Raw genomic sequence first — 24751 nt, forward strand, 5'->3', positions numbered from 1 at the left:
AGTACGCCGAAGGCTGCAGTTCTGTACACTTAGCCACATTGAACTCGTTCGAACTTACTTTGGATTAGATGTGTATAGGATTGTGCTTTTATGTTGGCTCCTAAGGAAACTCTTCCCAGATCTATGAGACTGGTGGACTTTTAACTTAGTTGCTGTATTTGTAAAGGAATGAGTGAAGAGGGGGAGGAGAAGCTTGATAAATAAAGCTACCCTCCCCCAGAAATCATTCTGTTACTTCTGAATGCAATTGCTTTTTCGGATGTGCTGTGCAGAAATATCAGGGGACTGTGCAGGCAGTATGACAATTCACCGTCATCCTGTTTCAGTATACAAAAGGGAACATCTGCCAGTAATGAAGCCCAAGGCTACATGTAGGTGGAGGAAAGAGGCTCCCAGCTTAGGTCATTCACTGTTAATGTCAGGATCATTTCCTCCTAAACCATTTTCTTCTAGGCAAAAAAAAAATCCCATGGGTCAGAATGTAAGCACTGTATAGTACTCGTGCAAAATCATGCCTTTGTGTAAACCAGACAGAGGTAATCCCACATTCTTGTGTTTTCTGATTTCTGTTGCGCTAGTACGGAGGCCCAAGAATGTAATTCCTTCATGAGCAACCTCATAGGGTCACATGCTGGTGGTAGGTGGTTCCACATGAAATAAGCAGGTGGAGCAACAGAAGTGGTCGTGAGGAAAGGGGTGTGACCTGCACAGAGTCTCAAAGGCTGGATAGAGCAGACTGGGGGGTTGCATTTGGCCGCTGGTTCTTAGGTTCCTTACCCCTGTTCTAATGGAATGGAATGTCTGTGTGGGGAAGAAGAAGGCAAGATCCCCTACTTTTCTTTACAAGGAGCACAGTGTTTTGTAGAGTCTGTGTGAAGACATCCCGTCTACCAGGGTGAGAGCAGTCACTTGGTGCAGATGAACATTTTACCACACCTTCTGCTGCTCACCTGCATTTGACCCTTCAACAAGATGAGGTGAACCTTCCTTTCCCTTTATCCTGATGATACAGAAGATCATGTTATCCTGCGGTGAGAGAGCTCACCCAAAAGATAGTTGAGTGACCTGGTTGAGCAAGAAGGTCTATACTCCTGATTCTGCTCCACTATAAGGCAGAACAGGAGCATTTAAATAAGTTTGGTACATGATGGGTTTCCATGGTAAACAGGAAGTGTGAGTCACACAGAAATTTGGTAATTTCTGAATTGAGGGCCCATGTACCGCCCCCCGTTCCGTCTGACCTGTTTCCGAGAGTTTATTGAGAACCTGCTTTAAATTTTAAAATGAAAAAAATAAAATAAGGAGGACTTACATTTTGAAACACAGTGGTACCTGTGTTACATAGGCTTCAGGTTACATACGCTTCAGGTTACACACTCCACTAACCCAGAAATAGTGCTTCAGGTTAAGAACTTTGCTTCAGGTTGAGAACAGAAATCGTGCTCCGGCAACACGGCAGCAGCAGGAGGCCCCATTAGCTAAGGTGGTGCTTCAGGTTAAGAACAGTTTCAGGTTAAGAACGGACCTCCGGAACAAATTAAGTACTTAATCCGAGGTACCACTGTAGTGTAGTGATTTGAAGTATGTATGTGCCTATTGATGACAGCTTTGATGGTTTCGTAATTGCCCCCTTTCTGTCTCCTCCCCAGGAGATGGATGTGGGCCTATGATAATCTATCAAGACAGTGGAACACTGGCGTCTAAGAACTATCCGGGAACCTACCCCAACTACACTACCTGTGAGAGGAGAATTCAGGTGCCTCAGGGGAAACGTCTGATCTTGAAAATTGGAGACTTGGATATTGAATCCCAACAATGTGAATCTAACTATCTTAGCATCCACAGTTCTACAACAGTGCATGGTATGTAACGATGTACCAGTAAGACTGGATTCATTGAAATACTTAGAGCTCTGAAACCAGTCTTATTTAAGATTTGTTCTTGAGCATTGGGTGCTCAAGACTGGGATGGAACTTTCCCCACTCACCTAATGTAATTTGGTATGGTCATGCACAGGTGTTTAACCTGTAGACATCCAGATGATGTGGGATTCCCACATCATTCCATATTGGAATGGGCTGTTGGAATTTGGAAGGCTAAAGGTTAACTAGTCCTGTTTTAAGGTAATGTTGTTCAAGGTAATGTTTACGGTACAGTTGTTGTTATATTGTTAGAAACTAATTTACGGATTGCCTTTCACTTAAGTTGCAATGTGTTTTATAGTACTATAATAAAAACAACCAAAAATATATTTAATAAGATTTATTCTTTATGGCATTACTTTGCCATATTCCTGTGTTTTGTACTTAATTATTTAGAAGCTGGTTACTTTTTCCATTATGTCTGTATTCTGTAGAGCAGGAGTGGGTGGAAAGGTAGATGAAGATCTACTGTTTGATCTCTGAGTGATTCATAGTAGATCAACATGTGTCTCTGACTCCAAATTGTTTAACAATAACAACGACAAAATGACTCTTCCCTCCAACCTAAGTTATACGGGTGAAACAAAGAAGGCCAGGGGAGGGGAACATATTTTTGTGTAGAACAACTGAGTTCAACCGTAGTACTCATAGTTCTCTAGTTCTTTGACTGGTGGATCTTGGAATTCTTTTAAAATGCAAGAGTAGATCCTGCAGGCATGATGTCTGCCCTCCCCTGCTGTAAAGCACCAAACAACATTTCCTCTTCCATCCCACTTGTTGTTTTCTCTCAAGAGTCTACACACCCCCACAAACTTTTTTTAAGGCCTTGAGACTTTCTGCTGACCTGTCTCTCTCTCATGCATGCATCTAGACTTTTAGCATAGATTCTCATCGTCATTTGGACAGGTATGCTGCTTTGAAAGCCCCAGACCAGTCAGCCATAGATTGAGTCAGCAGTCTTAATTACATCTGAGCAATAGACAGGTCATTGAGAAACGTAAGCAAGAGACAGCAGAAATATATCTCTGGGAAAATATGTGGAGGCAAATCTTGTGGGAAAATGTGGGAGTGGGTGGGAAGGTTAGGTGCAATGATCTCCAAATTATAAAACAGTATTCCCTCCCCCCGCCAGTTCGTGTGGCACATGGCATGACATATTTAAGTATTAACAGAAGTGATCTATCCTTGCTTGACTAACAAATAATTTTCCTCCCTGTAGTTAAATTTGAAATCATTTGGTTAAGAAGCCCTATGTGGGGAGATGGATCTGATGGTTGAGGGTCAGTAAGGGGTTTCTGCACACTCTCACTCATACCTCTCTATCTCCATCCAAGCAAGAAAAAGAAATTACCTGAGTTCAGTGTGGTGCTCACATATTTAAATGATAGCAAGAGTCCATCTGTGTTGGCTTTGTCTGTTTGTCGGGGCCTCCATTGCCAAACTACTCAGCTGGTGGCAAGGATGGTCTGGCTGTCATGCATCAGAGCTGGACTCAGCTGGACTTGTGCCATTTTATTTTCCCTGTGATGTATGACAAATGGTAACTGATGGAATGTATATAACATAGTGCGGTCAAGAGCGAAGCAGCATTCTTCATGTAATGTTTCCTCTCTTTTGTAAAATTGTAATATAGCTTAAATTAAAAAATCAATTAATATCAGCTTAAATTTAAATTAAATTAAAATAAAATTAAATTAAAAATATCAGCTTAAATTAAAAAATCAATTAATGAAATAATTTCAAATGTAATGCCTTTTTTGGCTGATTGGTTCTAGAAGTTAATTGTAAAGTTGCTTTATAGCTAATAATTCATGTGAAAAGTAAGACTGGTTCCAGGTTGACTTCCAATAGATTGTTTCCCTAAATTTTGATGGGTAGATGGGAATCTTAAGAAAACAATATGATTTCTCTTTTAAAAATTGAGAATAAACAGTTAAGTATTCAAATATAGAATTATTTTTATATGCCTTTATTACAATGTGCCATCTCAAGAAAAATGTGTTTCTTTTTTCCCTGTGTTGTGATTGCATTTAAAACTTGTACCTGGTGATGCTATCTTTCAGAGTATATGCAATATTCAGTTGCCTTTGATTGTTGTACGCTTTCTGTAATGGATTGCTGCACTTTAAGAATGCTGTGCTTCAAAGGCTAGGGAGCCCCAGCCGTCTACGAAGCTAAAACAATTTGAAATGTTAATGCCAGCTTTTATCTCCTACTGAACACAGAATTGCAAGAATTTGGTGGTCTGAGTAACTTCAAAGATTACAAACAAAAGTCAATTAATTATGCACATGGATAGATGAATGCACCGTAGACGCTTTATTGTTTCTAGGCCACAAACATGATTTCAAATACTATTTGTTCTGCATTTAGGACCCTACTGTGGGAATGTGCCTGTCCCAGAAGAAATCATCTTAGATTCTAATGAAGCAACCATTCACTTTGAGAGCAGGTCCCATGTGTCTGGAAGAGGCTTCCTGTTGTCCTTTGCTAGTAGTGATCATCCAGGTAAAGTACAATTCTGCACATCAGCATGGACTAATGATTTTGGGTTGGTGCTACGCTCCATCCAGCCTCCGTCCCTCTCTCCCTGCCCCACTCTTCTGCCCTTTTCGGAGCAGATTTGTCAGGGATGAGTGCAATGATTCTCTCGCCCCATCATCTTACCTGGTTGCCTCTTTGCCTTGTCTGCTGTGGAAGTGGAAGGTAATACCCTGCCTGGTATTACCAGCAGATGTTTTAGAAAAGCACCTGGCCTAGATGAATGTGCTTAAGTTTTCTAAGTAGTTCAAACTGGTTTTATGGGTTTGGCCCCTTAGCCAACTGCTTGACCCGCTTGTTTTCCCTCTAGAAATCAAGGTCTGGATGCTATTTCAATAATGTGCTAATTCATCTAATAGATGGCACTGATGAAATTTGGCTCTTTCATGCACCTGAACATCTAAGTGCATTGGCCGCCATATAGAACTGGGAATCCTAATTTTGATCCCATTGGCTCATTTCTCATTGGTTAGGCCTTATTATCCTTGGGCTTCTTCATCTTCTACAGGTATTTGAGCACTAGCTGATATAAACCAAGACTTTTCTTCAGACAAAGTTTTGATTCAGTTCCTTAAAGAGAACTCTTTTTTTCATGGTAGTTGAGACGCATCGCTCAGGCTGAAATCTTTTTGCTTCAGGCCTTTTGCCTTGGAACAAAATCCTCACTGTACAAAAATATTCCAAAAATGTCTGTTGGAATTCTTTCTACCACCCTCACTTGGCCATTGCTTCAGGATGTAGTAGGATGTGACTGATCTCTCAATGAAGTTGTTGCTCTGAGGGTAGAGTCTAGAACAATTGCTTCTGTGCAGAAGAAAATGTGTATCCAGATGAACAAATTGGGCAGGTGGGGGGGGGGACCAGGAGCAGAAGCTTGCTGGCAGAAGGAAACACTGAATAGGTGCTGTGGCTGCTGAGGAAGGTTTGAGAAAACAGTTCAGCTGGAATTGACTATCCACATCCAGTTCAGCTGGAATTGACTATCCACATCTTCTCTACCTATCTGTAACCAACACGGCTACCTATCTGTAACCACATCTTCTCTGTGTGATTCCCAAATAGCTTTTTTTTAACCTTTTGCAGATCTAATCACATGTCTGGAGAGAGCAAACCACCACGTGGAGAATGAATTCAGGTAAATATAGGTTTTGGTGGCAATACACTCTGGTTGTCATGTTGCATCTTGCAATTAACATACTTACAGCTGTAGCCGGATACAGTCCATGACCATTTGTGCTGCGTTTGGAACCCTGTTGCCAACCACAGGAATGTGTTTTTCTGAAGATACTCGGAGGTATCTAAATCTGTGATTATCTTCTTACATGGGAGAGGCAGTGAAGTCTTCCTTGGGAGAGAGACTTTGCATTCCAGAGTAATTAAGGAATGCAGCTTCAGACCACTGAACAGCCGTTATCTGTAGCATAACCAGTAATGCCAAGGGAAATTAGGGCAGTGCTTTGGGTACTGAATACTCCTGTCTCGGGGGTGGTTGAGTTTTAAAGCTCTAAGCATCTTGCAGGATCAGGCTGGAGGATTGAAAGCTGATCCATGTCAGTTTAAATTGTTTCTCAGTTCTCCTGAATAAATATCCTTTGCAGTAAGTTTAAAGAGTAATGGCATGTAAGCCAGTTGCTCAAGGTGTGAACAGCTTTGTGCAAAATGTAGTTGTGCTGTGTTATCTTTCCTTCAATCACTATTGTTCCCTGAGCGTGTAAAATGGTAGAAGGAACTAAGCAGAACAAAATTCATTTCCATTGCTGTTTATGTGGCTACCTGTGCCATTTGGAGCACATTAATATGCTAGAATTTAGAAGAAGAAAAACCTTTATCGTTACACTGTTTGCTTTACAAAGTGCATGTGTGCGAGCATTGTACGTTACACCAGTCACAACAAGATCCTGTCTTTTCTCCATGGCAGCAGGTACTGTCCAGCTGGTTGCAGAGACATAGCAGGTGATATTTCTGGGAATATAGTGGAAGGCTACAGAGATGTAAGTACATTGGATAAAGGAAAGCTCTAGCGCAGCCTTCCCAAACCTCCTGCCCTCCAGATGTTTTGAACTGCAACTCCCATCAACCCTGACTACGGGCCAGTCTAGCTGGGGCCGATGAGAGTTCTTGTCCAAAACATTTGGTCGGCACCAGGCTAGCAAACGCTGGTCTACAGAAAGGTAGAGATATGACAGCATTGCTTTCTGAAGAATTTTTTATTGCAGATAAGCACAACCTAAAAGTTTAATGCTGGGCTCAAAGACTAGTAGAACAACCAGTTGTGCACAGTGAAGGTTAGTGCATTTTGCTTGAGACTTGAGAAATGGAAGAACTGGTAAATTATTCTTAGGTTACCTCAGTTAGTTGTAGATGTTGGCTAGAAAATCATTTATTCTACCACTGTGCAATCATAATTACAAAGTATGGAATCGGAAAAGAATTGTGCATAATTGATCTGTCCAACAAGTATTATGGTGGTCAGCTGTTCTGTTAGTGCTAACTGTGTTACAGATTACATGTTCATATGCATTTCATACGTGCACATTTCATGTGGGCTTGTAAACTCAGCCATTTATTTTTGTTCAGGTCACAGTATAATAGATATAGTTCTTCAGGTACAACTTCTCATTGTTGTTCAGTTTGCAAAATGGGCATAGCTGATCTGCTTTTAATAGCAATAACCAAATTTAGGAACATTTTCCTCAGCCTTGCCCTGCATATAGTATAATATCTTCAGCATGTTGTTTTATTCTTCTGCACATATGATGTGGAAATGACACTCAGTTAATTATTTTGTGAGGAAGCATGTGTGGGAGGATTACTACACTGTAAAATATTAACCTTAGAATATATTTGTCCAACAAGTAGATTGGTCTTAAGTCTCTTCAGCATGTTTTCACATTTAACTTAGGTAATTTAGCATACAGAAAATTGCTACTTCCTTTTGCATTTTTGACTTGAATTTTTTTAGGGCACCGCATTTATTCATTTTGTTTTATTGTGTTGACTGTGAGTTTGTTTGAATACTAAAATCTTCCCTTACTTTTCACTTGATTTCTGCACCTAAGACTTCCTTATTGTGCAAATCTGCCATACACGCTGGAGTAATTGCAGACGAACTGGGTGGTCAGATTAGTGTGATTAAACTGAAAGGAACAAGCCGGTATCAAGGAATCCTAGCCAATGGCATCCTTTCTCAGGAGTAAGTATTGGTTGTGTTCATGCATAATGTGTGTACTAGTCAGCCATGATACACACAAGCCATTTTCCTGCACACAGAGCCCCTTCAGTCCTTCTTTTGTGTGAGTCGGAAACTCTTGTTAACCATTGTTTTGTCTGAACTATGTACTGAAATGGCCATGTTTGGAGCATCATGTTTTCACTTAATCAGCCAAGATGTTAACAGGCATTGTGCATGCAGCTGCTTTCATCCTCCCTTCACATGAGTAGGCAAACAGACCAGGAAATCTTCCATTACCCATAATTTGCCTTTGGATTGAATTAGAAAAACAATGGGTGGTATCCAGTTTAAGTGATCCATCAGCACAATGATACTTGCACGATCCATCCACTTGCACAATGATACTTCATTCCGCCTTCTCCCTTTGTGTACCCCATCAATCTGCTCTAGGGGCTACCCCAACCCTCCAGACCAGATTCGGGGAAGATGTGGGCGAGGGGAGGGAAGAGAGGTGGGGGAGCTCAATTGCACAATTGATTTCATTTAAGGTACTGTTAATAGTGACAGGCACTATCCTCCGGGTGTTTTGAGTTAATAAACTGAGAGCTGTTTAGATTTAAAGTGCACTGAGTTATGCAGGCTTATGATAAAATTGCAACTATATCCTTGGTTCCCCCCCCCTTGATATTTATATGGTTCCCAACGTTCAGATATTGTACTAAAAAGCTCCAAAAACATGTAAGTTGCATGTCCCCTTCCCACAGAAAATTATGGGACGCATTCAAGCCAGAGTTCAATGTATTGAAGCCTTGTTGCTTTCAAGTGGGGAGTTAAGCACAAGTCAACTGCTTCTTGTTGTACTGTACTTACATCCTGCTCTGTTTTGAGAAACCCCAGAGCAACTTAGATGAGGCTCCCTAATGGTCTGGTCATTGTTCGCCAGAGTTAGATGATCCATGACCAATCCCTGTACTGTATAGTACTTTAAAGTATTTATTTTGGTGCATCAAGTTGTAGGATCAAAAGGCAGGGTAAGAATAAAGCAGAACTATTTCAGCTTAAAATTTCTTGTACATGAGTAGCTAATCAAAATGATAATGTCATCTCTTTTTCTTACAGTGGCTCTCTGTCAGATAAGCGGATTATTTTTAACTCAAATGGTAAGGCTATTTTTTTTTTCATTTTAGACATTATTAATGCATAATCCAGGAAAAGCCAAAGCACTCTCCAATTAAAATAAATACAATTTGGGGCCGAATACAAATAACTACTTTATTTTGTTTGCTTGTTAATGAAGAATATATATACCACTTACTTTACAGGAGATCTCCAAGTAGTTTACAAAGAACCTTTCTAAAATATTCATTTAAAAATAATAATGATAAAAGCAAATGTTAAAAACAAGTTATTATAACATAGATCAAATTCTTTTGTTTACTGGAGTTAGGCTAGGGCTCATGGGTGGGTAGAGAAAGAAAGCATTTTCAGAAACTCTTAATGATATTTGGGGGGAAATTAATCAAGTCTTCTAGGTTGATGATTATAGTCATAGTTAATACCATTATCTGAAAATACACTTTCCTCCCTTTTTTTCACTTTGGAAGGTTGCAATCAATCACTGAACCTAGAAGGACGAAATGCATCCGATGGTCAGATCACGGCGTCATCATTCTGGGATGAAACCAATGACATTGGGGAGGTGGTTCCATGGTCTCCTGTTAGGGCGTGGCTCAAAGTCCAAGGGCCTTCCTGGGCAGCAAACCAGAGCAACTCTCGGCAGTGGCTAGAAATTGACCTGGGAGAAAGGAGAAGAATAACAGGTCAGTTGTCTGTCATAGTAAGAGTATGTCTCTTAAGTTAGATTTAAGTTTAGTGTCATTCAGTTATTGGTTGTGACCCTATGCAGCTTGCTTACTGTTCTTGTAAGCTAGATTTCCTCAGGTTTTAAGTGAGGTTTCAAATGGTACTCCGAGCAAGGGCTATTTACAAATGTAATGTATATATGTCTCGTAACACTGCAGCAATTACTTTCTGCCAAAAAGCAACAACAACTAAGGGTTGTATCCAATGTTAATCCTACTTGGAGTAGACCTGTTGAAATTAATGGACATTGCTTACTTAGGACCATGAATTGCAATGAGTCTACTCTGAGTAAAATGTAGGTACTTACAACATTGAGTTGTTAAAACTAGCAAAGACCAATTGAAATACACCCCACCCCCCGAAAGGCCTTTAGGCCAAATTTTACTGCCCACACAGCTGCAGTTCAGCAGCAATATGCCTTTCCAGTAACCAAATGGGAAGTATTTTATGGTTCGATAAATTGCAGAAGGCCCAATGGGGCTGAGGTCCTCTTCTTATCAACAGCTAATAAGCCTTTATCATTGAAATGCAGAAAGGAATTCCTCATACTTGCATCTTCTATCGTCTTTTTGGAATCTTGTCAGTGGTTATAATTGTGTTCTTCTAAAGCTTTTAGACAAACAAAACTAAATATATATGAATTCTTCTGGGTTGTTAATGAGGCTCCATTCTTTTCATATATCCCTCAATTTGATCTTATCAGGAGCACCTTAGATGTTTTCCCTTACGCCTGCCATACTATTCTGGAAGTCTAGGACTTGCTGTTCTTGTAAATAATAGCTTAAGGCTGGGGGCAGGGGAGTAGGGCACCAATTGCTGCACCCAGATAACAGGTTGCACAACACTGGGTGAGAATTTATTTGCAGGGCCCTGATAAAGGACACTTAGTCCCAACCTGAAAATGGTTCTTTTGCCACTATTCACACAAAGAGCCATGCTTACACAAATGCAACCACATCTGCCCATGCCCTGCCTTACACACTCTCACATGTGCCCCACCACCTCCCATTGTTCCACATCTCACATCTTCTGCCGATACCCAACAACTAGGGACAACATTCACTGTTAGCATGATTGGTGATGAGAGTGTAGTTCTATTCTGGATTTGATCAAACTATGCATTGTGTTTTTAATACATAAGCTTCAGGCTGCAGCTGTGCATGTGCTCTTTTCTTTTGTGCATAGGGGGTGACGTGGATTAGGATTAGGTTTAATCCTTTCCTCCCCAACTGTGATGCTCCCCAAGACTCCCTCCTCCTTTCTCAAACACACCTCCTAATAACACCAAAAGGGATTTTAAAGTTTCTTTTTTATTATCAGTAGCTGCTGAAAGAGGTATGAACCTTTTGGGGAGAGGGTGGCATGACTCTTTGTGCACTGCAGTCCAGTTTTGGATTGGGTTCCCTTTGCTTGCTTTTGAGTAAGAAAAACCACACACACAATTGCAGGATAAATGTTAAATGTAATTATAATTGGTACCCCAATTTCAGATGAGCCACTGCACACTTGGATATGGGGACCCTTTCCACATTACAGAAACACCTGTGTAATTAGCTGGAGGCCTGGTTTTTTTAATTATTATTATTACTATTATTATTATTATTATTATTTGCTGAGATCCCACTCAGCAGCTTACCTGAATCTGATTCACCCGTCACATGGTAGCTATTCAGTGGTCAAAGAGGGGTGGGATGTGGCCTCACTTCTACTCCAGCAGACCTATAACCATCCCACTTCTTCTATGGACATAACTGAGGCTGACCTAACCACCCCGTTTCCGTTTTGTCCCATTTTTGCAACTGTTTCTTGAGTCCATGTTGCTGGCATGCTTTTGCAGTTTTGCTGGACAAATTGCCAATGCCAAAGGAGGGGAGAGCATGTCTGTTCAAATATTAATTAGCTTTCATTATCGGTTTTGTAGATTGTGGTGTGCTCACTAGAGACACTTGCCTGTAAAAATGATTCTTGCGATCCAGAGCCTGTGCAAGTGTGATGTTCCAGATGAGCTTCACAAGTGCAGGAGAGCCTTTCCCCTATCACTATTGACAGTGGGAGAGCCCTAGCATGTACATCTGAGGATGCCTTTACAAATAATATAGTAGAAAGCGAAAGGTTTTCAGGTGGCGACATTTCTTAATTTTGCTGCAAATATAAATGAGTGATTGTTGTTTGAAGGAAATGTATGCTTATTTTACTATTATTAACCAACAGACCAAAACAGATCCCTTTTGTTTACTTTTTCTTTCATTACAAGGAATTAGAACCACAGGGTCCACAATGCTCAATTTTAACTATTACGTTAAGACGTTTATTGTCAACTATAAAAATAACAACTCAAAATGGAGGACTTACAAAGGAATCCTAAGCAATCAAGAAAAGGTAACTAGGGAAGTGGGGAGATAAAGGGCAAGGGGGAAATGGTGGTTGCCTGGGGTGGGGTGTTCTCCTGCAGCCCAACTTCCATCTTCCATCCTTTTCAGACAGCTGGAGCTATTGGATTGTTATACTCAAATCTTGTTTACTCCAGTGGGTTTTCAGCACCCTCATTACACACGGGGCGCTGTCTAGGATTAGTTGCGGCTTGGGTAATTTGCCCTGTCCCTTACATTAGGAAGACTCCAGTCTAGTTTCGCCATGGAGAAATGATTTCATTTGAAAACATTTGTAAGGAAGCTAGAGATTCCTCTTCACTAGAGGAAGCTGGATGAGCAGTTTGGCAGGAAAAAATATTATTTGGGCTATGAGAAGAAGCAGGACAGTGTACTAAAGTGCCCTCTTTGCCATTTTCTTTCTTTATAGGTACAGTAAAATATGCTTTTGCATATACATACATCCACCCACCCCACGGACAGAGCCTTCTTCCTCCTTCAAATTTCACTGTGGGGGAAGCAGATCGGATTGTTTTCAGGGAGACCTATATGTGATGCAGCAGCTACTTGCCCCTCAAATCTTAGACTGTTATTTGCCCTCCTGTAGATAACAATCTGTATTTTTAAAATCTTCACTCACAACCTACGGTATGGGGGTGGGGAAGAGCTGCTTGTATTGTGAGCTGATTTTGCATATACTTTAACATTATTTGAGAAGTATTTTCTGTGAAACTACTGCTTGTGGTGGAGCAGCTTTTTTCAATCTATGTTTATAACTTTTAAGTGTTAGAAATCTTCCATTTTATTTCCCCTTCTCCCCTTGTCTTGAAAGCAGGACTTTTCTGGTTTCTAGCACAAGGTTGTAATTGCACAAGGATCTGATAAGGTGTGGCAGGGATATATGCAGAATATTAAGGCTGCAATCCTGAGCACACCTTACAATAAACTAAGGGCCATTGAAAGCAGTGGGAATTACTTCCAAGGTTTGCTCTGTGATGGTGCACGACAAACATTTAAAGCACATCTGCCCCCACAAAGAATTCCAGGAACTGTAGTTTAAGGGTGCTGGGAATTGTAGCTCTGTCAAGGTTAAACTACAGTTCCCATGATTCTTTACAGGGGAGATGCACTTTAAATGTGGGATGTGTTTTCAAGTGCACATCTACATTCTTATGCCCTTTTTCAGCTCCATGAATCAGTCTAGAAGAGGCATGGACTCCTGCTCATTTGACCTACAATAGGAATTGGAGAAGCTCAGCCTTTATCAGTAGGAGATAAAGCAAACACTCTGCAAGCAAACTCTCTGATTAAGTCTCAGTTTGCTTGCAGCTTAGTGAGAGAAACTTACTTTTTTGCCCCTAAATACAAAGGGCAAGTTAGAGATCAAATCTGGAGAAGTTATTATCTCCCAGCATCATATACTTGTTTTGGATTTTTTTTTATTACTGAGTTAGCAGCATTGCATGGGAATCTGCAGCAAAGATACTTCAAAAGTGCTGTATTCCACATAGTTGAAAAAAAGTATGGGCTATCAACATATGATTGTAATTAATATTAGGCCTTCTGTGAAACTTTATACAAAGAATTATACAAAGACAGGGTTTTTTAATGGTATTAATTTAAAAGAAGTAGTATGTTTATCTTGCTTTCCACTGGCAGTGCTGATAAGTACTGTCCTGTCGGAAGAATATCTCAAGAACACGTTGAGCAAAATAAAACAGCCATCTCCCCATCACTCCGGCTTCTTTGGCAATTTCTCCTTCCCTTGCAGATCCCCGTGTGTCTCCACCCCCACACAGTTCCAAAACTTCCTCCAACTCCCAGAAGTTGATCTTAGGGGAATGGAGAGACTGCAGGGGTGAGGAGGCAGTTGCCAAAGATCATCTTGATCCCTGTTCTGCCGACAGAAGGCTCTGCTGGATCAAAGTTTCTGTCCATGGGGGATTACCAGCTGGATACCATTCTTTGGTGGTGGTTACTTTTTAAATCTAAAATGAGAAATGTGCTGCTCTTCCAATCCTAGAACGCTGAAGTTTCCAATACTTAATTCCCTTTACTAGCAAAGTAGATGGGCCCATGCCAACCAGCAGGGCTGTGAAGCAGGATCACCCACAGCAGACAGGGCATGGAGTACCTGCACACATGGAGGGGCAGTGTGCAGGAGAGAAGGGTATTATTTTGCACACGCCCATTCCACTGTTTGTGAAGTGGGAGGAGGACTTGTTGCAGGAAAACAGTTTTAGAAACAGTAAAAGAGTGGCATTGATTAATGCTGTGTTGAGGAGAGGAAACAGGCACCAGTAATGGGGGGGGGGGGAGAGAATTGTGCTAGAATTGTACAGGGCTAAAGCCTTCCCTTCAGTTGTTAGGCTGAGACTGGCTCTACCGGTTGAATTAAAGTGGTATAGTGCTGACTCTACAGCTTGCTGTGCATCCAGCCTCAAACTCTGCCACAATCTGAAGGAGGAGGAAGAGTTAACTACTCCTTGCTGGCCTTGGACTGTTTGGAGTTGAGCCTGGCTGCGCAACTAGCTGCTCAGCTGGTCACAAACCCTCTTTTTACTGCTGTACTGCTCCAGTTTAGGACTGCCTACATATTGGAGGAAGAGCTTTAAACTCTGGAGGGTTGAGGTCTTTCCTCGCCATCCCCCAGTGAATCAACACAGGCTGCTGTTGATTTTTATCCTCTGTGATTTCAAGAGGAGAAGTTGTTATTCATTGGCTTTAAACCAAATAATGTGGTTCATTTTCCTTTCAAACGGCAGGTATTCAAAGCCAACTCTAATCATGGAGATATAGTCCGGAATAATTTCATTCCCCCCATAGTAGCCCGCTACGTGAGAATTATTCCACAGAGCTGGAACAAAAGAATAGCCCTGAAGGTGGAACTTATTGGTTGTCGCATAAACCAAGGTAAGCCCTTTTACCATTCGGGGGGCGGGGAGAGGTTTGATTGGCAGCAGGATCTGAATGCCCTTCAAATGTTTTGAGGTTCACTTAGTTCCACCTTCTGCCTTGCAGTTAACAGCTCCCTTACGCATCCGCTCTGGCAGAGACCAAGTCAAAGCACAGGTGTCTCGGTTAGAAAAGAAGACAGAACCATCACAGAGCCCATACCCTCAGAAGAAGGCAGCTTAGGTAAGAAACACCTTTCCTAACCTTAATGGAGGGCGAAAGTCTTAGCACAACTCCTACCACAGACTGTGACAACTTTTCAGAAGTGATAATGTAAACCTATTTCTAAACCACCTTTTTGAACCCCAATTTTCAAATGCCTGGGAACAAAATGTGATTCATTGGGGCTGAGGTTGGCAGGGCACATTCCTGTCTTTGCTACATGGTTTTTACTTTATGAGGGCCAAATGACCAGAAACAGTGACTTGTGTTCTGAATATATACAAGGCTTGATTGTATAACTTGAGAGGTATCCAATGCTTAATACCGATCTAAAGTGGGTGCAGGTCTGAACACACGGAGTGGTATTCAACACAGAAGAACACATAATCAAATCATAAGTTAAGCCTGGATATGGGCAAGCCTGCTGCACCCAGATGCAACCACATTCCTCTTGCTGCACTCTTTCCCTTGTGCAAATGGGGAAAGAAACCAAGAAGAAGGCCTCAGTTAACCATGGCTTCCTACTACATGCAAGCTAGAAACTGTGGTTAACGACTTTCAAAACTTGGCTTGTTTGGAATCCATTGTGCATAATTCCTGGCTTGTACGTAACAAGATGCCATGGTTAACAGCAGCTACCTCCCCCCCGCCCAATCATGTGAAGGGAGGAGTGAAATGGGAGCAAAGGGTGCAAGGAGGTCATGCATATCCTTGCTTGTTAGGCCAGGATTCAATAATGTGAACTAAGTCCCACTGTTTCCTGGGTTCTACATACTCCCCTCTATATACCAGTACTATGTGATATGTAGTCCAGCCCTCAAGCTAGTTTTTCAGCTGGGTTTTCAGTATATTGTAACTTTTTATCTTCATTTCTTTTTAAGGACTGAATCTTACTACCATAATCGTTCCAGTAGTAGTGGTGCTTTTGCTGTTCCTGATATCTGGAATTGGTATCTATGCTGTTGTACGAAAGTATGTAACTCTCACTTTTCCCTCTTCAGAATTGAAAAGCATAAAAATTCCTGTGGTGGTTTTTGGACACATAACAGCCTTCTCCTTAGCTGTTTAGTAGGTTAAAGAGTAACTGGCAGATTTACCTGCTAACAGGACTACACCTGATGATTCCCTTCAGTGGTTTTACAGCAGAAGAGGAAAAATGCTATGACCAAAACCTATAACTGCATTTGCATTATTAATACGAAGTCCCAAGCTTAATCACCAGCATTTCAAATTCTGTCGCCTGGGCTTCCTCAAGTCCCCTCGCCAGCTCCTCATTGTGCTCCTGCTCATCCAATGAGCTCCTTCTCCCAGCTGATGTCCCCATGAATTGCAGGGAATGGGAAAGGGTGGCTCTCTTCACAGAAGGAGTCTTCTAGCCTTTTATAGACAAGCGAGCTAATATAGGAAGTTCCATGAAAAACAGCAGAAAGATTTCCACAATGATTCATTCCTCACCTGAGGGCTTTTCTGATTGGGAAAGAGATGACCTATGCAAAAGGCTCATGGGCAGTATACTTTCTTTCTCTCTCTTTTTCTCTGTCACTCTTTCGAGTAACCAGTTGCAAAGTCCATTCCCACCATTTTATAAATATAAAACAAGGAAGAACTACAAGACTGTCTTGTAGTCGCACCCCAAAGAAAAGCAGTCCACTATTAGGGTGTTTTTGGATCAGTAGTTCATTGCTTTAAGTGCTTAAATACAATCTGCAATCCATTTAAGCCTGCATTTCTAAACATCCTTACTTAAGGATGAAATTGTAGTATGTTTGGTCTTTGTAGTTGGCCACCAGAAAAAAATGATTCGCTAGTTATTTTAGGCACAGTCTGTAGATTCCGATGGCATCTGTCAGGGGCATTACTGAGTAATTAGAAAGATTTGGAAAACAAGTTCATGAAATAAATATGCCTATGTTAATGCATATTTACATTATACAAATTTAGCCTGATTTTCAAAGGGAAATGAATTTACTCTGGCTCTTGCCATCATTCTGTTTTATGTGGGTTGGTCTCTCTGCCCTATCTGGCAGGAATTTCTACTTAAGTATATATGGAAACTGAAAGAAGCCTTATCCAGTATAATATCTGTCTGTTTACCTGTCTGCCTCTCCCCCCCCCCCACCTCCTTGCCCAACTCATTCAGCAAATCAGGATGGTGAGTGGATGGGTCTCACCAGTATTCTGCTTTGCATTGTGCCTAGCTACCTGTAAGCATTTTCTTAAGTTTTCAAAAGAGGCGGTAGATCCAGGGTTCAGCATAAAGACCCAGGTCTCCGTCTCCAAGGGACACCCGGTGCCTCTAGTAGCAAAGTTGGGGAAGATCAGTGCCTGAAAATCTAGCCTAGACAGTCAATAGGAGTTGATAGTCACTGGCTCAATGGAACTGACTGAAGCCAAGTGCTATTGTTGCTGTTCTTCATTATAGGAGAGGAAAGAAAGGAGGTGCTTATGGCTCATACGACACCGGGAAACCAGGTGGGTGGTAAAAATCGTGGTTTTGTTCATCGTCTGACAATAATGAGAAAGGGAAATGTTTATGTAGTTGTAACAATATCTTTGTGTGTAGTGAGACTAATTCCCCTTAAAGATCTTATATACAAATAGCACAAGAACTTTTAATATATGTAATGGATGGGTGGAACTGGAGCAGTCATTGACAGCAGCCAGCGACAGTTCCCTGTGCTTAGTATTTCCTGATCCTTGGAATCGCTGTGGCTTAATCTGGATGGCTTGGATCACGCATCCATTATCCATGTCAATCTCTACCAGGGGATAACTTAATAGAAAAGGGGTTTTGTGGAACCATTTTCATTAAAAGATTTAGATCAGTTTTTTTTTTAATATCACACTCTTGTTCTCTTCTCCCTTGCGGGCCTGCTTCCATGAGATGCTCAGCAAGTCCAAATTTAGCTTTGCTTTGAAATTCAACAGTGCACTGCTATTGAGATGGGTTGTTGGGGAGGGAGATCCAAAAATGATCAGCAAAGCAGCTGATTTAAAATTAAGTGTGTTCATGACTCCAAGAGAACGTCCAGATGATAAATTGCTGGGATCCGAGAGTCCCTTGTGTGACCATACTAGATGAGCTTCTGCTGATTTTTTCACGCACGGACACACACACACACACTGCAGCTCTCACCCCCAATATCTCCCTTCATTCCAACTCTCAAGGGTGACTTGTGAAGAACACAAGCAACTGCAGGATGGAAGGGAAGCTAGTTGTCAGGATTTAGCCCTATGTGGTCTGTATAGATAGACTGATCTCTGCTAATGCAAGCTTCTTTTAACATGTCACCCTTTGCAACACACACTCTGAATCAAACTGACAGTTTTAATTTTTTTGTGCATGCAATGTTTTATATTGGATCACATTTGAGATTTTTAACATTATTAGGACTTGAACTTCTAGGTTTCTGGAAACAAATCAAGCAACCCTTTGTCAGACATCAGTCTACTGAATTCACCATCAGTTATAATAATGAAAAGGATACGCCACAAAAGCTAGATCTCGTCACAAGAGAGATGGCAGGTAACTTCACTGTCTTCTGAAAACAATCCCTATGTAGCACGTAAGAAACGTAAAGAACAGGCTTAGTTTGCCCATCCATAAGGAGAACTTGGCTGTTCTTTGATTGGCAGAATAGAACTTGTACCATTTTTTAATTTATTTATCAAATTTCTATTATTCCCCTGCCAGTGTGTTCACATAAAACTGTTGGCATTCTTCTTCCAGATACCTGTAGAGTAATGGCTTTGGCATTCCAACATTCTTCCTCGTCAGGTTACCCATGTGCAATATCAAAGATGTTAAGAAGAGATTTCTCAGTCAGGCCCCTCTAGCCCAGCATCCCATTCTCACAGTGGCGAATCAGATGCCTTTGCAAAGCCTGCAAGCTGGACATGAGGATTTTGCCTGACTATCTATTATTCCTAGCAATGGTTATTCAGAGGCATACTGCCTCTAACAGTGGGGGCAGAACATAGCTATCATGACTAGTAGCTTTTCGGAGTTTAGCTGTAACTTGTGGTACCATTCTTTTAGATAGGATAGTGAATAAATTTGACAATTGTGTTCATGTTTTCTTGCTTAGTAACTCTAACATTATAGTGCACATTTTTTTCTTTCTTTTGCACATGGCTCATGCAGCTTGTATAATCAATAGCTATTCCTCTACTAAGGATCTAATGTAGGAATCTGTTTTTGACCTTTGATAGACTGAAGGCTGGGTTTGTCAGTAGAGCGAGAAGGATGGTTTGATCTTGTGGCGAGAAGGCAGGGGGAAAACAAATGGTCTCTAATAAAATTTGTGCATGGAGGCAGGAGTACTCCAAGGAAAATCTTAACGATCCTTATAAATATTTATTGCTCGTTGCCATAGGCCATTGCAAATAAGGAATTAAAAATGCCCATTGACACAAACATAAAACATGAGCCGGTATGCTTCCTATTTGTTCTTGTCTTGAACTTAAAATACATATTTGAAGCATCCTGGAAATGTGCTTAATTTTAGCTTATTCAAGTTAATTAATTGCCTTGACAGTCCACCGACATTCGATTCAAAGTACTTGCTTGAATTTTCTTTGCTGCAGTTGGGAAATAATGTGACTTGGTCAGATGACTCAGGGATAACAGAAAAAATAGCTGTCTCCTGTAGGCACAATAACAATTTCTTTCTGGGAGAAGGCAAATAATATAGCAGATTGCTCAGCGCAAATGAAGGTGGCATCCAGTATTTGGTGTGATCTGAGATTCTGATGTGATTCTTTCTGTTTCCCATCTAGATTATCAACAGCCTCTCATGATAGGAACTGGGACAGTAACCCGAAAGGGATCCACTTTCAGACCCATGGACACAGAGAATGAGAAAAAAGGTAGCGCCGAGACTGGGAACCATTACCACTGCCCACAGAGAGCAAATCGGCACGATTATGCACTGCCTTTGACCAACCACGAGCCTGAATACGCCACTCCTATTATAGAGCGACACGTAGGAAGAGAAAACACTTTTCCTTCAGAGAGCTGCTATAACATTCCTACTGCTTCTGCTGCGCATAAATGTTCCCTTTCCACAGGCACTTTTGCTGCCTTGTGCCAGACTGAAACGGGGAGTGAAGATTATCAAACACCGCAAAGTCAGAAGGATTATGACAAGCCAAAAATGAAAGCCTTGCCCACACTTGACTACAATACTGGCTATCAGAAGCCCCAAACCAGTTTATTGACAGATGAGGGCTATTCGACACCCAGATACTGCCTAAAACCGGTAAATCAGACTGCAATGACAGCTCTTCTGTAACCTTAAGGACCAGCGGAAACTCACTGCCATAATGTTTAAAGCACTGGATTAGATTTAGAGCAAAACAAAATTTGCTCTTGGCTGAGGAGTGAAAGCTGTTCGTTGCTGCCTTTGCGGTAGAGTCTTCAGGCAGTCGATTCTCTGCAGCTGCAATATTGGTGCTCCACTCTAACATTGTGCAATGTGTACATACATTTTTAATTTAATAAAAATAACTTAAACTTTAATCTGTTTTGTCCTGTGTGGGCTGGGGGCTGTCAGTGAGAAGAACTGGTCACTGCACTGATTTCTAGACAAGGTAGGACAGTGTCCTAACAAAACAGCACGGCGTCTGGGGTTGTTTTCCTGTTGGTAATGTGCTAACTAGTTCTGACATGTTACACAGAAGTGGGAGCTAATTAAATTTAAAAGCTAATTTCCTCGGGTCATATCCTATGCTGCAGAACCCCTTGCTTTGAACAGTTTTAACTGTGTTGATAAATCTGTACTTGTTCTGGGCAAAATAAGTTTTGAAAAAATGAGGGATGGTGCGTGGTATTGTGATGAGAAGTGATGCTAGTCAATTGCCACTGAGAAATAGCGGGCTCTTCTGTTTCATGGATTTAACTGTGCCTGTAAATGGTTCTTTAGCCCCAGATTAGGACAAGGGAAATTACCAGGACTAGAACACAGAGCTCAGTCTCTGCCACGGCCCTAAATATGCACCTCTTCTCCACCATAAATTGCTAATACAAAAATAGCATAGTTGAAATCAGGCAGCCAGTAGGTTTCTAGAAGTCATTATTCAAACTCACCTCTAGTTTCATAATAGCATCTTCTGAAGAATTTCTAGGCTATCAGTACATATACTGCCCACTCTGCAGTAAGCACCACTGAATAATGTGGATATTATAGTAGCACAACCTAAGCCTAGCAGTAGTAGTTTGCTTCGGGTCTGCCATCTCATTAAAAATGGACTCTGCAAGTTGCATTTGGAAATATTTTTTGCTAGTTTACTTGCAGATGCTTAGATATTTCAAATTCATTGTTCACAGGCTCCTTGTGGCAGCTTTGTGTTAAAAAATGTTTTTTGTGACTTTGTCTTAAGGGTTTCTTTAAAAGGGGGGGCAGGAAAGATGAACTGGATAGCTGTAAGGATCTCTGCTTGTTATACTGACTTCCCCATCTGGTTCTCACGATTTTCCCCAAGCCGCCTACCTTGCTCTGTGCCCTTTTCCCATGCTTTTGCCTGGCTGGAATGAGTCCTTCAGCTCTGATGATGTTTCATTCTTACTTAGATGGGGGATGGAGAGATGTGTGTAGCCAACTGGGCAAGATTAAGAGTTCCATTTGCTGCCTTTTTCCTCTGGCTCTGCCCACTACTGGTATGCGACCCATGGAAGGTTGCTTAGGACAACAGGTAGCACTCAGGTTCCCCCACCCCTGACCTGACCCCTTCCTGTCTTTCCTAGCTCTGTTGTCCAAGATTATCTAGGGACCAGTTCATGCGTATCTTTCCTACAAAGATGCACCCTGCCAAGTGTACAGCTGATTTGCATAATCTTCACACATTAGGGTATTCCTAACAAAATATTAAAAAATTCCTTCCAGTAGCACCTTAGAGACCAACTAAGTTTGTTATTGGTATGAGCTTTCATGTGCATGCACACACGAAAGCTCATACCAATAACAAACGTAGTTGGTCTCTAAGGTGCTACTGGAAGGATTTTTTTTCATTTTGTTTCCTCTACGGCAGACCAACACGGCTACCTACCTGGTATTCCTATCCCACTTGCATATTTTTCTTTCCCTACAGCAGTACACTTCTCAGCTAGAAGAAATACTCTGCAAGGGTGAAGCAGTCCCCTAACTGGATAGGTCAAGGATTGAATCTAGAACCTTGTACATGGAAAGCATTTGCTTTTTCATATACATTGCGGCCCCTGCCTTCCCTCCTGTGCAGTCTAGGAACTGTGTTTTCTGGGAGCCAGGCTTTCAAAAAAAATGTAATGCCAAAGCTTTCAGCTCTCTTGATAAGACGACTCCTTCTACTGAGTGCAAATCCTGGCATTGCAATAGCAGGGTGTCTGGTACAGCTGGCCTTGGCAGTGTCCTTGTCAAAGCAAAGCCAGGGAGGAAGATAAGAGAAGACTGCAGCCAAAATGCCTTGGCTGAGAGCAGGCATTAGAGGTTGTGGTGAGACTCCTAACCATGTGTGGAGTTATTCGTATTAGTATCCGTATATATTTATTTATCCATCCCCTGCGTTCTTCCCTGACAGAGACTCGGGAATGTTATCATTATCAAAACCCAGGAGTTTGTAAAAAGCTTCAATTTTAAACACCACCACCAAATGCTTCTAAATATTTCTAAATCTTCACTTCTTTAAAGCATTGCTCCATTGTTTTGCAAATAGGGAATGATAGCAGTTTGCTTTCCTCTTAAATGAATTATGTATGTCTCTGGTTTCCACCAGAGGGCTCAGGCCATACAAAAGTTATTTGAAGGACATCTAGAAGACTGGACTACACCTCACAAATACATAACAATTATTATTTAGATTCATCCAGATTTGCTCATCCTTGTTTTTGATTTTTACTTAATCTACCACTATGTCTGTAAAGTGTTTAAGAGGAGCTTACAATATTATCTGGTCTTAAAGTGTGTTGGTGTTTGACTCACACTTGAGAGTTCATGTAGCAATGAGGCATTTGTGAGTATAATAGCACACATAGCTTTCCCCTCAGTCTTGGGGTGGAATCCGATCCAGGGCAGTAATGACCAAACATAATTAGCTGCAGAGAGTTGTTTATTGATCTAAATGTAACGACCTAATGTTCACATTCCAGTTTTTATGGACCGGTCTTGGCGAAATGCAGCTATACGCTGAAAAGGAACCTATAAAGGGCAGTGCTACACTTTACCATAGCTTCCACCCTCCTCCCTGCTGAGAGCAACAAGGGTAACTGGTTGCAAGTATGAAGGCAGGCGAGGTTGGTGGCGCAGTGCCCATTCGCCCAAATGGACTTGCCGCCGCCACCAAACAGGCCTCTCAGTTGAAAACCAATGATAGCTAGCCACAGCTCCTGAAGGCTCTACAAGGCCAAGTCATGTGCATTTGCTTGCAAGCTCTACAAGGACAAGAAAATAAATCATAAGTTTATGAGTTGTGTTGGGGTGGGGTGGAAATGCCAAAGTTCTGGATGCAGCCATGTCATCTACTGTTTTATAGTTTAGAATAATTTAGATACCACTCATGTTCCTATCCTGCTAAAGTTTGTGTTTTCTAATTTGAAACAAGATCTGCAGGACACCATCACATACAGAAGCTGCAGTGTATCTCATGCCTGCTGGCTCTTTCACAGAGGAATTATATATTCATATCTCTCAGCTGCTCACTAACTGCAGAATGCACTGCATCTTTATAAAAGCATTTGCTCTCTAGCACCTTATCTGTGCTCACAAGCAACGTAGGAGGCAACAGGATCATATCAGGGGTCTGGTTGACTAGTGTGTGCTCTCTTTGCCAACAGTTTCCCAGATTGGTTTCCTCTGAGTTTGGGAACTGTCTTCCCAAGAGCCAAGATTCATAAGCCTGCAGCAGCTTTCAAAAGTGACAACCCTTTGTCTTCAGAGAAATGGTGTGTGCTTGAAAGACGTGCAATATTCAAGCTCCCTGTTATTTTTTTAAAAAAATGGGAAATAAGGTATTGTGTGGGTGGGCAGCAACATCACACCACATCAGGCAAACTTTCAGATGAACTGTCCTAGAACTGTAAAACACCATGCAAAACCTTACAGTGACAAAACTACCTACACCCTAAACCCTATCAACCCACAAACAGGATTGCATCAAAGACCAGCTAGTGGAGATACTAGTGCAGTCCAGGAACATTTCAAGAAACTCAGAAATGATTTCTGAATTATGATTCTGTAGACAGTGAGAGTCTCATTTTTCAGATGGTACAATAAGTGATAGCTGTGTAAAATCAGGCAACATATTAGAGAGACTGTATATATCTCCTTGTTTTAGAATGCTGTTGGTTTTATTGGTCTTTTTTGATAAATATTGTGCACCATTTTATGTAAACCAATTAGGGATTTGTCATTTTCCATTAAGTGGTCTATACATTTTGTTAGATGAAATCAATCGATATTTTGCCCACACAATTACTATGAGACGCGTAAAGGTTACGAACAAATGTTTGTGCTCTCCATTCCTGCTGATAGCAGAAATGTAAGAAAGAAGACACCAGCAAATATCATAAGCAGATCTTCTTTAAGACAGCTTTTCTCATTTATGGCTAAGCTGTTTATCCTTAAGTGACACCATCTGTTCTCATTGTCAGTTTTGTGAAGTGTGAATTGGCCAACAAGAAGAAATACTGTAAACTCAGTGTAGTGCACATGTAAACGCCATACTGAGCTGAGAAACATAGGAAGTACAGAAATGAAAACTTGATAATTTTCATTTTATTGTAGACAATTATTCTG

The 24751-nt window shown here is 41.3% G+C and overlaps 1 protein-coding gene across 5 annotated transcripts in view; it reads left to right on the forward strand.

Annotated features, from left to right (window-relative positions):
* The window catches only part of LOC128410477 (transcription cofactor vestigial-like protein 2), an 81418-nt gene extending 60913 nt beyond the window's left edge, over positions 1 to 20505 (forward strand). For 2 of the 5 annotated variants that reach the window (XM_053381757.1, XM_053381759.1), the window contains 14 exons: positions 1650 to 1862; positions 4296 to 4430; positions 5547 to 5598; positions 6382 to 6454; positions 7523 to 7656; positions 8755 to 8795; positions 9240 to 9455; positions 11753 to 11877; positions 14633 to 14780; positions 14889 to 15005; positions 15866 to 15956; positions 17407 to 17456; positions 18391 to 18510; positions 19764 to 20505. In XM_053381757.1, the coding sequence (XP_053237732.1) occupies positions 1650 to 1862; positions 4296 to 4430; positions 5547 to 5598; positions 6382 to 6454; positions 7523 to 7656; positions 8755 to 8795; positions 9240 to 9455; positions 11753 to 11877; positions 14633 to 14780; positions 14889 to 15005; positions 15866 to 15956; positions 17407 to 17456; positions 18391 to 18510; positions 19764 to 20278 (2030 nt within the window). In that variant the 3' untranslated portion in view covers positions 20279 to 20505. The remainder of the gene's footprint in view (positions 1 to 1649; positions 1863 to 4295; positions 4431 to 5546; positions 5599 to 6381; positions 6455 to 7522; positions 7657 to 8754; positions 8796 to 9239; positions 9456 to 11752; positions 11878 to 14632; positions 14781 to 14888; positions 15006 to 15865; positions 15957 to 17406; positions 17457 to 18390; positions 18511 to 19763) is intronic. The other 3 variants (XM_053381758.1, XM_053381761.1, XM_053381762.1) reach the window with 3 other exon arrangements.
* Positions 20506 to 24751: the final 4246 nt, after the last annotated feature.

This window comes from Podarcis raffonei, chromosome 3 (assembly GCF_027172205.1).
Source record: "Podarcis raffonei isolate rPodRaf1 chromosome 3, rPodRaf1.pri, whole genome shotgun sequence".
In the NCBI taxonomy this organism is placed as follows: domain Eukaryota; kingdom Metazoa; phylum Chordata; class Lepidosauria; order Squamata; family Lacertidae; genus Podarcis; species Podarcis raffonei.